At 42.4% G+C, this 17,206-nt stretch overlaps 1 protein-coding gene across 5 annotated transcripts in view; it reads right to left on the reverse strand.

The window, feature by feature from the left end:
- Positions 1 to 17,206, reverse strand: part of ankrd12 (ankyrin repeat domain 12) — a 194,479-nt gene that overhangs the window by 85,184 nt on the left and 92,089 nt on the right. For all 5 annotated transcript variants that reach the window (XM_033019837.1, XM_033019836.1, XM_033019833.1 and 2 more), the window contains exon 3: positions 6,419 to 6,566. In XM_033019837.1, the coding sequence (XP_032875728.1) occupies positions 6,419 to 6,566 (148 nt within the window). The remainder of the gene's footprint in view (positions 1 to 6,418; positions 6,567 to 17,206) is intronic.

The raw sequence follows: 17,206 nt of genomic DNA on the forward strand, positions 1-17,206 counted from the left end.
CCTTCTGGAAGTCCAGATACACCACATAGAAACATAGAAACATAGAAAGTAGGTGCGAGAGTAGACCACCAGGTCCGTCGAGCCCGCACCGCCATTCGCTCATGGCTGAACACTAAACAGACACACTTACCCACAAACAGTAGACACAAGACACAGAACACAAGACACTACCCTCCCCTTTATACCGCTATCACCCCTCTCCACCCCAAGAACCTCGTGATCTCCTGGGGGAGGCAAAAAACCGGATAAAAACCCAGGTCCAATTCGGGAAAAAAATCCGGGAAATTCCTCTCCGACCCCAATCCAGGCGATCGACACTTGTCCAGGAGATCACTCAGGTCTTACTATACTAACCATACCTAGGTCCATATCCCTGCCCTCTCCCCGTAGCCCCTTATCCCCATTGGCAGCTAAAAACCCATCTATTTTAGTCTTAAATATATTTTAAGTTTCTGCTTCCACTGCTCCCTGGGGCAGTGAATTCCATAAATTAACCACCCTCTGGGTGAAGAAGTTCTTCCTCATCTCAGTTTTAAAAGAGCCCCCCCTTATTCTGCAACTATGTCCCCTAGTTCTAGTTTCCCCGATCATTGGGAACATCCTCGGTGCATCCACCCGATCAAGGCCCCTCACGATCTTATATGTTTCAATGAGATCGCCTCTCATTCTTCTAAACTCCAAAGAGTAGAGTTCCAAACTACTTAACATCCACTGGTTCTCCCCTATCCACGCTACTAGTTACATCCTCGAATAATTCTATAAGATTCGTCAGACATGATTTACCTTTTGTAAATCCATGCTGACTTTGTCCAATGATTTCACCACTTTCCAAATGTGCTGCTATCCCATCTTTAATAACTGACTCTAGCAGTTTCCCCACTACCACTCACCGTTCTCCTGTGCTGCGAGTGCACCAAGTTTTGTTCCGATCGGTTGAGATTTGTAAACGTTAGTGAGGTTTAAAAATCTTAAAAACCGCACGAGCGCAGATCGATCTCTTCTCTAGTCACTCCCCGGGACAGTCCGCCCCTTCCTGCGCCATTGCGTCTTTATTACTTAAGCTGAGGATGACCGGCGGAGTCTCCAACCAGACACAATTTGCGGAGGGACCCAAAGCAACCCGAAGCAGCCCAGCCCAGCGTCGGAGTCCCGACCCAGCCCAACATCGGAGACCCGGCCCAGCCCAGCATCGGAGACCCGGCCCAGAGTCGGAGACCCAGCCCAGAGTCGGAGATGTCGTCAAACGGGAAGCGGAGACTCTGATACCGGCGGAGGAGAACGACCAGCAATCAGTGCCCGCTGTGAGTCCCCATCGAATACACCCCCCTCACACACACACCCCAACCACACACACACACACCCAGACACAGCCCCCTCACACCCCTCCTCCCGCACCCATACACATCCCCCCTCCCCCCCGCCCACACACCCATCCTCCGCCCACACACATTATATCAGTTTTGATTAGCTTGTTATAGGAAAGATGCCATTATGCTGGAAAGAGTGCAAAAACGATTCAGGAGAATGTTGCCACAACAAAAAAGCCCAAGTTATAAGGAGGATTGCGCTGATAACTACTTTATTCCTCGGATAAAGCTAGTGCAAATTCGGTGAATGATCTACTTCCATGTCATTTTGTCAAATGCTTGTCAAACCATCCTATAACTGTTACCTTTGACCAGCCAGCTGCTGTTTTGTACAATATACAAAAAATAATAATGTCTAACATTACATTTGAAGCACTGCCTGCTCTATGAACCATGACTAATGCTTTAAGTACATATTGCGTGACTAGTTCAGCGAGTGTTAGGCTGTGGGACATGCCCAGTAGGCCAGATAAAGGGAGAAATAAAAACAAACAACAGTGCCAAAATAATCACAGGCAGAAGCGACCAGTTGGAATACAGAGAAAGAAAGATGGAGCTACCTAAAGTTGAAGCATTCAACAATGTGTCCCAAAGGCACAGAGTGACACTAACATTAAAGTGTTGTCTCTACTACCTGCTGAATTCACTTAGGTTATCCTGACAGCATACTCACCCACCCAAGGCCAATGGTAAGCTTGCATTTGTGGAACTACACAGTCACCAAGAGCTTTGAAATATAGCACCCCATGGCCTTGTTTATAATAGCCGCAGACTTCAATCAGGCCAACCTCAAGAGTGAGCTCCCAAATACTATCAGCACACCTCCTGCCCATCTGGGGGCCTAAACTCCCTCAACCATTGCCAAGCCACCATGAAAAATGCATCCCGCTCCATTCCTAGAACGGTCTTTGGTAAAGCATAAGAATCAGCAAAGTGTATAGAGGACTGTGTACCATAGGATTATGTGAGTTCCCCAACCGGAAACCATGGATGAACTGCGGGGTCCAGTGCCAGGTGAAGTCAGAGTCTTAAGGAATTATATCAAACTAGACCAAGTGGGACCTGATGGGCCCCGTCCCCCAACTGGGTGGGGGGGGGGGGTCGCAGCGCGGCACTTACCCCCGGAGACAGGCGCCCCCGGAGCCAATCAGCTCCCACAAGGAAAATTCTGGCATTTATGGAGGCATCCAATCGTCCCCACGTTGAGGGAGGAGGGGGCAGGGGGCAAGGATGCGTTCTCAGTCACTTATCATACTTCCTATACAGTCACGACAGAAGACAAGAGCGGCAATAAAGGGGACTTTTTCTGGTTGGCTGCCAGTGACGAGCAGAGTTCCGCAGGTGTCGTTGCTGGAGCCGCTACTCTTCATGTTGCATATTAATGATTTGGATGAGGGGATTGAAGGCTTTGCGGCCAGGTTTGTGGATGATACGAAAATAGGTGGAAGGACAGGTTGTGTAGAGAAAGCAGGGACTGCAGAAGGACAGTGGACAGTGGGCAGGAAAGCGGCAGATGGAATATAGTGTGGCAAAGCATGGAGTCATGCATTTTGGTTGTAGGAATAAAGGCGTAGACTATTTTCTAAATGGGGAGATAATCCAGAAATTGGAGGTGCAAAGGGACTTAGGAGTGCTGGTGCAGGATTCCCAAAAAGTTAATCTGCAAGTCGAATCGGTAGTAAGGAAAGCAAACTCAATGCGAACATTTATTTCAAGAGGGCTTGTATAGAAAAACAGGGATGTAATGCTGAGGCTCTATAAAGCGCTGGTAAGGCAACATTTGGAACATTGTGAGCAATTTTGGGCGCCATATCTGAGGAAGGATGTTCTGGTTCTGGAGGGAGTCCAGAGGAGGTTTACAAGAACGATCCCAGGAATGAGTAGGTTAACCTATGATGAGCATTTCTCAGTACTGGGCCTGTACTCGCTGGAGATTAGAAGAGGGGGGACCTCACTGAAACATACAGAATAGTGAAAGGCTTGGATAGAGTAGATGTGGAGAGGATGTTTCCACCAGTGGGAGAGTCTAAGACTAGAAGTCATAGCCTCAGAATTATAGGTCTTTCTTTTAGGAAGGAGATGAGAAATTTCTTTAGTCAGAGGGTGGTGAATTTGTGGAATTATTTGCCACAGAAGGCTGTGGAGGCCAAGTCAGTGGATATTTTGAAGGCAGAGAGAAGGCAGAGATAGATAGATTCTTGATTAGTACACATGTCCGAGGTTATAGGGAGAAGGCAGGAGAATGGGGTTCGGAGGGAGAGATAGATCAGCCATGATTGAATGGCGGAGTAGACAATGGGCCGAATGGCTCACTTATGACGACTGTACAGCCAAATTGGACTCTATCTCCACCTCCAAGTTTGTCCAAGACATTATGTTGGTAGGATGGATCACCAATAATGGCAAGACGGATTACAGGAAGAAGAAAGAAATTAGTAACATGGTGTCAGGACAATAATCTCTCCCTCAATGTCAGCTAGACAAAGGAACTCATTATAGACTTCAGGAAGTGTGGCGGAGTATATGCTTCAATGATGTCAAAGTGGAAATGGTTGAGTGCTTAAAGTTCCTTGACGTTAATTTTACCAATGATCTGACATAGACTAACTGCATTGATCCGACAGCCAACAATACACATTAACACCTCTAATTTCATTGGCGACTGAGCAAATTCAGAATGTCTCCAATGACTCCGACAGACTTCTACAGATGCACCAAAGAAAGCATACTATCGGATTGCATAACAGCATGTTTTGTGAACAGCCATCAAATTAACAGCCACATCAACCCAAATTCCACTTCCACACATATTGCTGGATCTATTCAGTATTTCCTATATTTTCTGTATTTATTTATTTATGGAAAAAAAAAATGTTTTTCGATTAACACTGCAGAGTATTTTGACTATTCAATGTATTGTACAGATTTGGGTGATTGTTGCAGCTGCAGCCAAGTGCAAATATTGACACAAAGTGCTGGAGTAACTAAGGGAGTCAAGCAGTAGGAATGCTGCCAGGACAATGAGCCTTTAGGGCCAACTGCAGCTCGGACTTTGAAAATGCCGCCAAAATCTGGTGATTTTTGTGTACAACTCCTCAGTGGACTATTTCTATACACTTTCTGATTAATCAAGGATTGTGCGGATGTATAGTAATAATGTATTGAACTGAATGCAAAAAAAATTTCACTGTACCTTGGTGCATGTGATAATAAAGAATCACTGAACATCTCTGGAGAATGTTTAGGTGACATTCTTGGACGGTAAAAGGGTCCTGAACCAAAACATCACTTATTCATGTTCTCCAGAGATGGTGTCCTACCTGCTGAGGCACTCCATCACTTTGTCTCTCATCTACAATTCATTGTGTCTATGTGAAAAAATTATTTTAAAATAATAATTTGCAGATATAGACCAGCTCATTGGAAACCACATAGTAAAAGTTATTTATAATGGTAATTTCATTTCTTTGTAAACGGCATCCAATTGCACTTCTCCTTTACAGAAGGATTTTTAAAAACCATACAGTACAGAAGAGGAATTTGGCTATCAGTACACCCATTATGGAATTCATCTGCATGGAATGTTGCAGATGTAATGACGATCTGATAGTTATGATAGAAAATACAATCAAAATTCAAGTATGCAACCGAGCAAATGATTTTCTCCATCTGAAGTACAGATTACAGCAGGGGTCGGCAACCTTGTTCTGCATGTCTGTGAGCAGATGGCGGGCCACATCTATCACGTGTACACAAAGATCCCACCCCTTCGAGGACGCCACCCAGAGCAATGGCCCCTAGTTACGGGTAAAGATGGTTACGGGCGCTCACGAACATGGCACACCTATGGACCATTGCCTTAGCTCTGTCCAGAAGGCGGTGGCTCAAATACTCATACTTACTTGTCCCCGGCCTATTGATAACCCCGATCCCGACAGTATGTTTAAGAACTGCGGATACTGGAAAAATCGAAGGTAGACAAAAAAGCTGGAGAAACTAAGTGGGTGAGGCAGCATCTATGGAGCGAAGGAAAAGGCGACATTTCTGGTTGAGACCCTTCTTCAGACTGGTCTCAGAGCAGCGTCAGCCACTTCTGAAGAAGGGTCTCGACCCGAAACGTCGCCTATTCCTTTGCTCCATAGATGTTGCCTCACCAGCTGAGTTTCTCCAGCTTTTTTGTCTACCTCCGATCTCGTCAGTGAAGCCCAGACGCAGGTGTGCGGCCGTGCTGGCGGCTTTGCGCAGGATGCTGTACAACCAGAGCTCGGCGATCCTCGGCAGCTCCGCCATTGCGGCAGCCAGCGCAGGCCTCCTTGCATCACCGCGGCCTCGGGCTCGACAGGTACTGGAGATGAAGGAAGTCAGCAAGCCGGATAAATACGGGGAAAAAAATACGCCTGCAGGCCGGGTGATTTTGGGTTACGGGCCGCATTTGACCCAGGGGGCATAGGTTGCCGACACCTGGTCTGTGGGATTGATTATCATCATGCAGGAAGGACATAACACCACTGACCAAAGTTCATCAAATGCCATTCTTTCCAACACTTGGCATTAGGTACCTGATCTTTATGGAAAGCAATAGAAGCTATGTTTGCATTCAAAAGACAAAATTATGGATCTTAAAAGGAACTCCTGATTTTCTTCATATCGAGAAGATCTAGCCAGATAAATTATTTACCAAAGGCTCCAAGAACAACAATGAGGAAAGAACAAAATGCAATTTCAGAAGAGAGAAGCTGAATGAATAAACAAGGTAGAATTATTTAACTTGAGGGAAGTCAATAACTGTGAAACAATCTGGATGCATCCCACGCATTGTGATGGAGGAAAATGTATGTGCGGCTGGAAAATTAATTAATCAATAATAAGTAACACAACCACTTGCCTTGGACTGTTTAAGTAGATTCTTTTCCTTTTAGAGATCGGCATACCACATTGTTCTACAATAGTGTTTACTATTGTGCCAGCTGCTTATTTTTTCTGTTGTACATAACATTTTAGATACACAGCAAGTTACATTATTATATTTCTCAATAAAACAACTGATTTACCTGTGTCGGATTCTCTTTGCTCACTCCTAGATGGACTGACAGTGAACGGAAGTTTACGTTTCATCGAAGTTTTCTCTTTCACTTCTTTTTCCAACTCACTACGGTCTATTTTAGGCGTTCTGTTGTAGGATGTAACTTTCTCTTTATTCTAAAAGACAAAATAAATATATTAACCTAAAGATAACTAGTTACAGTATCGTTCATCGGCTGTCATAGAAAGACAAATTTCAAAAGTATCAAAAAGATAAACAAATAACCCAATCTCTCTGCTCAGATGAAAATTCACATCGACTCCAACTTACTGTACACTACATTTAACATCAGCAACTTGTTTTGAAATATGCCTGAGAAGCATGCATGTGATAACATATATCTGGGTCTATTTTTCATGGAATGTTCTCAAATTTGTGTTCCGACCTCTCCAATGGGCTTTTTTCTATCTTGTGAAGTACATTTTCTAGGATGCCTTGACTGGAGACCTTTTATGTACATTTCCTCCAGGAATTGCTTTCATAACTGGGAAAGATGATTAATATCCCAGCATGGTGACGTCTCAATGTAAACCTCTCGCTCCCCCGAACGTACAGCACTCCACTCACTGCAACAACCCCGACTGGGTGATCAAACCTGCCGACAAGGGAGGTACCGAGGTAGTCTGGCGCGCTGATCTCTACTGGTCTGAGGCCAGGTGCCAACTCTCAGACACCTCCGCCTACTTATCCTTGGACCATGACCCCACAGACGAGCACCAGGTCATTATCTCAAACACCGTCACGGGCTTCATCACCTCCGGCTCCCTGCACTCCAAGCCTCCAACCTCATCGTTCCCCAGCCCCGCACGGCCGAATTTTACAATCTCCCCAAAATCCACAAACCTGACTGTCCTGGCAGACCCATTGTTTCTGCTTGTTCTTGTCCCACCGAACTTATTTCCACAGAGCTCGACTCCATCCTATCCCCCTTGGTCAAATCCCTCCCTACCTATGTCCAAGATACCTCACATGCTCTTCCGTCTCCTCCATGACTTCTGTTTTAGAGGCCCCCCACTCCCTCATCTTCACCATGGACGTCCAGTCACTCTACACCTCCATCCCCCATCAGGAGGGTCTTAAAGCCCTCCGTTTCTCCCTCGACCGCAGAACCAACCAATCCCCGTCTACAAATACTCTCCTCTGCCTAGCAGAGCTGGTCCTTACCCTCAACAGTTTTTCCCTTGACTCCTCCCTTTTCCTCCAAATCCAAGGCGTCGCCATGGGCACGCGCATGGGCCCCAGCTATGCCTGCCTCTTTGTAGGGTATGTCGAACAATCCTTGTTCGAGGTATACCGTGGTCCTATCCCCGAACTCTATCTCCGCTACATTGACGACTGCATTGGTGCTATCTCCTGCACCCATGCAGAACTCACTGTCTTCATCCATTTCACCACTAACTTCCATCCGGCACTCAAATTCACCTGGACCATTTCCGACATCTCCCTCCCGTTTCTGATCAGTCCTTCATAAGCCAGGGTACTGTTTAATTCACCTCTACCCATTGGGAACCTTGGACTTTGTATACGGAACTGATGTGCAACAATGCTGTGGATTATATTCTGCACTCTGTATCTTCTCCATTGCTCTATTAATTGTAATTGAGTTTGAACTGATTGTATATGTATATCTGATCTGTTTGGATATCATGCAAAACAAAGCTTTTCACAGTATCTCTGCACACATGACAACAATAAACCTAAATGAGGATATTGCCAGGACTGAGGGCCTGAGCTTTCGGGAGAGGTTAGACAGGCTAGGATTCCTTGGAGCATAGGAGACAGAGGGGTGATCGCATAGTGTGTATAAAATCATGAGGAGAACAGATACTGTGAAAGGACAGTTGCAGGTAGAAGGTACAGGAGCCTGAAGACTGTAACGACCAGGTTCAGGAATAGCTACTTCCCCACAGTCATCAGGCTATTAAACTTGGCTCAGACAAAACTCTGAACATTAATAGCCCTTTATCTGTTATTTGCACTTTATCAGTTTATTTATTCATGTGTGTATATATTTATATAATGGTATATGGACACACTGATCTGTTTTGTAGTCGATGCCTACTATGTTCTGTTGTGCTGAAGCAAAGCAAGAATTTCATTGTCCTATCAGGGACACATGACAATAAACTCACTTGAATCTGAAATTAGGTCGCCGTAGTGGGACAGGCCCTTAATTCTCCCTCTCACCCCATTCTCCTGCTTTCACCCCATAACCCCCGACACCCATACTAATCAAAAAATCTATCTATCTCTGCCTTAAAATATCCATTGACTTGGCCTCCATAGCCTTCTGTGACAATGAATTCCACAGATTCACCACCCTCTGACAAAAAAACCTCCTCCCCATCTCCTTCCTAAAGGAATGTCCTTTTATTTCAAAGCTATTACCTATGGTTCTAGACTCTCCCACCCGTAAACCTCCTCTGGACCCTCTTTAGCGCCTGCGCATCCATCCTCAGATATGGGGCCAAGCGTAGGGGGGGAAAAAAGAACTACATGGTACAGGCTTAAAGTGAGAAGGGGAGAGATTTAATAGGAACCCAAGGAACAACTTTTTTCACAGAGGGTGGTGGAACAAACTGTCATAGGAAGTTGTTACATTTTTAAATTATATTTAGTTAGAGAAAGTCTTTGAGGCAGGAAACATAACAATATTTAAAAGACGTTTGTACAGGTATGTGGATAGGAAATGTTTAGAGGGATAAGAGCCACCTGTGGGCAAAAGGGACTAACTTGGATTGGGCTGAAGGGCCTATTTCTGTGGTATACGACTAGATGACTCCAGTTAACAAATAAACAAAAACGTAACACAAGCACAGGACGGTGACGATTAGAATGCAGGAGAAATTTTGGAAACATTTCCAGGTGGAGAATCAAAATGCCCATGTTTCACCGAAGTCACTGCTGAGATTTAAAAAAAAACTAAAGGAATTGATATTTTATGAATAAATACACTGAGGGAAACCATATCAAAATAGGATCATTAAATCACAGAATTAGAAAGATTAGGACAATATGTGATTCAATGCACATATGAGGTTGCATCTCTTAAATCAGACTAATCCATATAAAGTAGACATTAGGAACTTCAGATGTTGGTTTACAAAAAAAGAGTGCTCGGAGTAATTCAGTGGGTCAGGCAGCATCTTTGCAGAGCATGGAAAGGTGATTTTTGGGTTGGCACTTTTTCAGTGATAGTTGTGGGGGGGGGGGGGGGGGGCGGAAGAGAATAAATCTGATGAGGTGTGGGAAGAACTAAGTCTGGGAAATGATAGGTATATATAGATGAAAGGAGGATTTGATTGGAAGATGGTTGAACAAAAGCCAGAGATGAAAAGACTAAAAAAAGAAAATAAGTATAGAAGATGTGTGGAATGTGATGCCAGAGGAAGGAATATCGGTGGAACGGCATGGCGGGGAGGGGGGAAGGGAGAAATGGGCTTGAATCCAGATGAGGTAAAGGAAAGAGGGGGGGAAAGAGGGGGGAAAGAGGGGGTGGGCGTTCATAGGTTAGTTACTTAAAATTGGAGAATTCAATGTTCATACAGTTAGATTGTCAGCTTATAGGGAGAGGTTTGACAGGTTAGCACTTTATTCCTTGGAGCATCGGAGACTGATGATCATTAGTGTAGGCAACATCAAATTAAGAGCTAGTAAAAAAACATTATCAGCACCGATTACTTTTCCATGTTGTGATTTCTACAAAACACGGGTTCTATGTGCATCTAATGTAATAGGATAATTGTGGACATTAACTATTTTAACTTCAAGGCCTTTACTGTCAATGTTTCTAGCAGTTTTTAATTTTACAGCGACATATAGCATGAAAACACTTCCTTCGACCTAACACGCCCATGTTAACCTACTCCCAAATTAAACAACAATCTGATTTATTGTGACTTGGATACTGAGGTATTGAGCATTAGTGCCAAGCTGAAAAATGTGAAGAGTTATACTGGAAAGTACAGGCGTGGAGAGAGAAGAGGAGATTCCATAGAAACAAATTACATAGTTACTTCATTAAGCAAATATATTATAAATTATGTACAATTGTTTTGCAACTACAGATAATGTGAACAAATTGAGATTCTTATCAATGCAATTCATACATATTTTGAAATCGCATTGTGGGACAATAGGTAAACTTGATTTCTCTTTGAGGTAATACCAGGAGAATGTTGCTGAGAACAGGAAAATAGTAACAAACAAGAAACAAAGCATAGCACAGCCACAAACAATCAGATATATAAGACTGGCTAATCCATTTTTCTAATGTGGCTGAGAATAAACGTTGATCCAAATAAAATCTCCCATTTTTGCTTTAAGAATTTCATGTGATCTTTTACTAATGTCAGAACAAGGTAATATGGTGGGCAGCATCAAAGTTAAATAGTCCACCCTAAAGATGATTTTTAAAGCAGAGATAGATAAATTCATAATTAGTGCGTGTGTCAGGGGTTATGGCGAGAAGGCAGGAGAATGGGGTTGGGAGGGGGAGATAGATCAGCCATGATTGAACGGTGGAGTAAACTTGATGGGCCAAATGGCCTAATTTTCTAAAGCTATCCATATGGTATCGCTCCACACACACTTGCTGTAATTGTCATTTCACTGAATAATCACTAACACCACCCTTAATTAAATCAATGGAAAGTACACTGTATCCAATCTTTTATGAGGGGATAAGAATATAAAAGCAAGGATGTAAAGCTGAGGCTTTATAAGGTGCTGGTGAGGCCATAATTTGAATATTGTGAATAGTTTTGGGCCTCATATCCAAGAATAAAAGATTTATGAGAATGATGACAGGGATGATTGGGTTAACATGTGAGGGGTGTTTGATGTTTCTTGGCATGTACTTGCTGGAGTTTAGAAGGATGAGGGGAGGGGGGGGGGGGGGGGGGGGGGGATCTCATTGAAACCTACCCAATAATGAAAGGCCTAATTAGAGCAGATGTGGATAAGATGTTTCCGGTAATGGAAGTCTTGAACCAGAGGGCACAGCCTCAGAATAAAAGGATGTACCTTTAGAATGGAAATGATGAGGAATTGCTTCAGCCAGAGGGTGGTGAATCTGTTGAATTAATTGCCACAGCTGACTGTGGAGGTCAAGACATTGGGTATTTTTAAAGCGGAGATTGATAGGCTCTTGATTATTAAGGACGTCAAAGGTTATGGGGTGAAGGCAGGAGAATGGGGTTGTGAGAGAAAATAGATCAGCCATGACCGAATTTCAGAGTAGACTCGATGGGTCGAATGGTCTAATTATGCTCCTATGTCTTATATTGGTATCATGAAACAATTTATTATTTTTACTAGCTTGAATAAGGCTTTAAAAATAAATGGGAAAATTAGCGCAGTCAGTTATTCATAACACAGGGGGTTCCTGTACTTTGCCATATTGAAACGGTTGACAAAATCCTTGTACAGCTTTAACTTGCACATCACAATACACCTTTAACATGATAAAAATCCACGGTCATTGGTAATCATCTTTATTTGTTCAACTTGGTACTTCATGGGAGTACAATTAAATGTTTAATAATTACTCCACCGTTCAATCATGGCTGATCTATCTCTCCCTCCCAACCCCATTCTCCTGCCTTCTCGCCATAACCCCGGACACCCGCACTAATTATGAATTTATCTATCTCTGCCTTAAAAATATCTCATCTTTAGGGCAGACTATTTAACTTTGATGCTGCCCACCATATTACGCTGTTCTGACATTAGGTCATAAAGTCATATGTAATAGGAGCAGAATTAGGCCATTTGGCCCATCAAGTTTACTCCACCGTTCAATAATTCAAATGTACCCGTAATTCTGCCACGTAAAAATTGGCGTTGGTCCATGGCTTATGGCCTCGCTCTTTCCTGCAATCCAGATGCTTATGAAAACATTGAAAATGCTAGAAATACTAAACAAGTCTATCGGATGCGAAGCAGAGCCAACATTTCAGTACGAAGACCCCAGTCTGACCAAGTGCCTTCTCAATGAATGGAAAAACACCAAGTGCTCCAACTTGAGTGTTTCTAGCATTTGTTTTTATTTCAATTGTTCGCACCTGGAATTTTTAAATTATCTTTAACCAATTTAACCCAGTAATCAGCCAAAATCCATATATTTTAATGCAAAATGTGTTAAATGTTAGAAAATTAATATTACTCCTTTGTTCACAAGGAATCGCTTGAACTTCATCAGATTGCCACAGAAACTACCCTGCCACCCTCTCCCATTTCTCTTCCACCTTTTGGGAGCAGATACAGAAGCTTGAAAGCTCCAACATCCAGACTTCAAAACAGCTTCTCCCCACTGCTATCTTGAACCAGCAACCTCTTTCACACACCACAGTCAAGGATGCTACCACATACTATTACTCTAAATTCTACCTCATTATAGTATTCCATTATTGAGCTTGAATATTCTTTGGAACTACTGAGATTTTGCTCTACAATCTTGCACCATTCGGCTGTTTTTTTCACATCCACATTTTTTTTAATGTTAACCGTTTACTCTGAGCTTCATGTGAACAAGGAATTTAATTGCAACCGAGTGAATATGACAGTAAACTAATCTACGATTGGACTCCATATCAACTTTATTCCTCAGCCCCGAGTTTAAAACAAAAATACATTTTGTTTTTAAACCATTCAGTTACAAAATGTTAGCACAAGTAATTTGTAATTCAATTTACATTCTGTACAAAACAGCTTTTCATTGTTCAGATGTTAAAATGTTTGAATTGGAATCATATAAGTTTGCACCACATTCTCTCAAGCTCTTGATGTGGCCATGGAGTTTACGACACAAAATGTTTTATAAATGTGATGTCTTTACCAACCCGAGAGGTTCATAAATGCAAAAAAATCTTGCCTTACAATCGTTTCTATCAATTAAATCCAAACTATCTCTGAGTTATTGACCGCTTCACCTTAGGGAAACAGGTGTTTCCTATTCACCATATCAAAGTCTCAGTTTTACACAATCAGTTCAATCTCACAGCCTCCTTTGTTCTGAATACAAAGAACACAGGAAAATAGGAGCAGGACGAGTCCACCTGGCCCCTCAAGCATGAAATGTAATTCAATATATTCACAGTTTGTTTATCCCAGCCCTCAACTCCACTTCTATGCTAGTTTTGCATAGTCCTCATCCTCAAACGTATATCTACATCAATTTTAAATACTTCTAATGAGCTATCCTCTACAGCATTTTGGGGCAGAGATTTACCGAACTCACAAATAGGACATTTCCACACACCTCAGTTTCAAATGACAGGCCCATTGTCTTAAATTAGGACTCCTTGTTTAAATTCTACGAGTGAAAACATTTCAACATCCATTCTGTCAAGCCCCCTTACACGCTTAAATAACATCTCCCCTTGGAACATAGAACGATACAGAGCAGGAACAGGTCTTTCAGCCAATAATGACACAGTCGAACAAAGTACCAAATTAAACTAAATTCTTGTGCTTGCACATGAACCCTGCCCCTCCATTCCCTGCAGATTCAAAAAGCCAAAAGCCTCTTAAATGCCACTACCATATCAGCTTACTTCATCACCCCAGACAATGTGTTCCAGGCACTATGGAAGTTATAGTTATATGGAAGTTATATAGAAGAGCACTTAATTAAAGCATTTATCATAGCACAGCTATTTTATGTAATCAGACATCAGCTTATTTTATTTAGCCTCACGTGATTGTAAGCCATTTAACAGCACTTAATTAAATCATATATCTAGTAATCAAGACACTGAACAAGTTACTTATTTCTACTTTTGCATCTTTGTATTCTTAATAAATACATTTGTATCTTTGTACTAAACTTATAAACTAATATGTAACATTATAATATGGTGTGTGTAACCTTGGCTGTAGCTAAAACATAATGGTGGCAAAGTAGACATAGCTGGGAGATTAGAGTACCAGTTTGGAATTTAAGGGCGGCGAAAGAGGAAGAGATATGAGGGGAAATGTAAAGTTTAATAAGACTGAACCAAGGTCGGAAATTAATGGTGGGAGACAGAGAATATTAGAATCGAAGATAGATTGATGCGAGATGAGTACAGCATGCAAGATAAGGTAGAAGAGATAGGGCTGAAAAACCTGTAATAAAAAGCTGGCTGTTTCTGTAAATCGGAGAGCAATTAGAGAACGGACAGGTGGTGTCATCTCTGAATGTTCGAGCCGATGTTTGCAAATAAAGGCTTTCATCTTCTTGAAGAATTCTCCGTGTCTGTGTCATCTTATCCAACCCTGAGTCCCTAAACCACGACAGCATCTACCACAATGTGTAAAAAATCTTGCCGCTTGCATCTCTAAACTTCTCTCGCCTTAAAGCTATATCCTCGTGTCAGTGTCAGAGCTGTACGATACAGCTCTTTATTCGTCCTCGGAGGAAAATTGATCTGCCGACAGTCAGAAAACACAAGGTACACAAAAACTTGAAATTAAAAGTGAAAACAAAGAAAAAGACAAAGACAAGTTGGTTAGCTGCCATGAGCACAGCGCCTTCACCGGAACAAATGAACAAAAACAAACATATATGTATCCCCTGAGCAAAGGATTCTAAACTAGAGAGCCTGCCGCCGCCGCCGCCCCCCCTCCTTCCGGTCCCCATTTGCTCCTCCACCATTCCTCATAGCAGTCCCCCCACGCCGGGTCCCCATTGTTCTTCAAGGCGGTCCCCCCCCACGCCAGGTCCCCATTGTCTTCCCCACCCCCCTCACACTCATCGATCGTGAGGCCCCACCGCCCCTGAAGCTCCTGTTGCCGCAGAAGCCACCGAGGCTCCCGCCGCCGCTGAGGTTCCCATCACAGCCGCTGCTGAGGCTCCCATCGGCCCCGATAGGCCTCACTGCCTGACTTCTCCGCAGTTCCCTGGGGCAAGTTCCGGTCTCTGGTTGTCATTCTGGTCGTCGGCAGTGAGGTGGGTGGATCGGGCCAGTGCGACTCCCTGGGATACTCCCGCTGCGCTGTGCACAGAAGTAGACCCTTCAAGCCCATCTTGTGCATGGTTGGCATGTTCGGCTAGTCCCATTTTCATGTTTGGCCCATATCCATCTGAACTTCTTATCCGTATATCTGTTCACATTTATTTTAAAAAGGTGTAACTGTATCCACTGCTATAGCTTCCTCTGGCAGCTCATTCCAATGCTTCAGTGAAAAAGTTGCCCTAAAAAAAGGTATCTAATTCCCCCAGAGGAAATCATTTACGGATCTTCCTCTGTTTTTTTTTTGCTATACTATATGTCGCTAAGTCCCCCTTTTTTTAAAGTATTACTCTGCAAGGGGCGGAGCTAATTGAAACTAACTACGGAAGTTTACAAGAAATATCCCACCAGGGGGTGGGTTACACGCACAGTATCTCTATATGCTGTGAATTCTGACGTTTATTAAAAATTATTTAGCCTATCTGTCACACTCTTTATCTATTCTTTTTAAGGCACTTTTTCCTTGGGAGATACCTGCAGGGCTTTGGAATTGGGCTCACCCACCCAGCAACCAAAAGTTTTATTTTAAATATTGTGTTACTTCATCTGAAACAAGGGAAACCATGTAAGCTTTAATGCAAGATGATCCTTTGAGGAAAACTGGAGGAATTACCTTTTGTAGTTGGAATATTAGGGGCGTTAATGAGCCAATTAAAAGGGGGTAGGTCTTAGTCCATCTAAAATCAATTAATGCTGAAATAATATTTTTACAGGAGACGCATCTCAAGGATGGAGCTCATAACAGGCTGAAGGCTAACTGGATTGGCCAACTATATCATTCTACTTTTCTTTCTAAAGCTAGGGGTACTGCAATCATAATTCGTAAAGGCACATCATTCAAACACAAAGCCACTATAGCCGATAAGGAGGGTAGGTACATCATAGTATCTGGGAAACTATATTCAACCCCACTTACTATTGTGAATATCTACGCCCCCAACTTTGACAACGCACAATTTTTTAATAAAATAATGAATACAATCTCAGATTTCACCCAGCAAAATCTGATAATTAGACCAACTGTGTTCTGGACCAATATCTGGATAAATCCTCACACCAAAGGAGATATAATACAAAATCAAGATCTAGCGAACTCCTAAATATGTATATAAAAAATACAAATATAACCGATGTATGGAAGATTGCGAATCCATCCGGAAGAGAAAACTTTTTTAATTCAGCCGTGCACAAAACATATACACGTATTGATTAATTTTTGGTGGATACAAAACAAATCCCTTTTACAACAAATCCCAAATATCATAATAATATTATTTCCGATCATTGCCCCTTAACATTCTCCTTAAAATTAGAAGGAATGCACAATAAAAAAATGTTCTGGAGATTTAATCCTCAAATATTAAACGACCCAGCTTGCTGTGAATATTTGAAGCAACAGATGGAATTATTTTATGAGACAAATGACACAACTTGTATTTCGGCCTCGTTATTATGGGAATCTTTTAAGGCCTTTATTAGAGGTTCTATTATCTCATATCAAAATTAAAAAAACAGGAAGGACCAATTGGATTTAGAAGAACAGATTAGACAGCTCGATTCAGAAAATGCTACCGATCCTTCTATTGATAAACACAATAAGATAGCAGTATTAAAATTTAAAATTTAAGTTAAATCAAATTATCGTTATTTCAAAATACTAAGCAAAAAACTGTTGAATTCGGTGACAAACCGCACAAACATCTGGCACGTCAGTTGAGAAAAATGGAAAAAGAGCATACCGTTCAAAAAATTGGATCAGA

The sequence above is a fragment of the Amblyraja radiata genome, chromosome 4, assembly GCF_010909765.2.
Source record: "Amblyraja radiata isolate CabotCenter1 chromosome 4, sAmbRad1.1.pri, whole genome shotgun sequence".
Lineage (NCBI taxonomy): Eukaryota > Metazoa > Chordata > Chondrichthyes > Rajiformes > Rajidae > Amblyraja > Amblyraja radiata.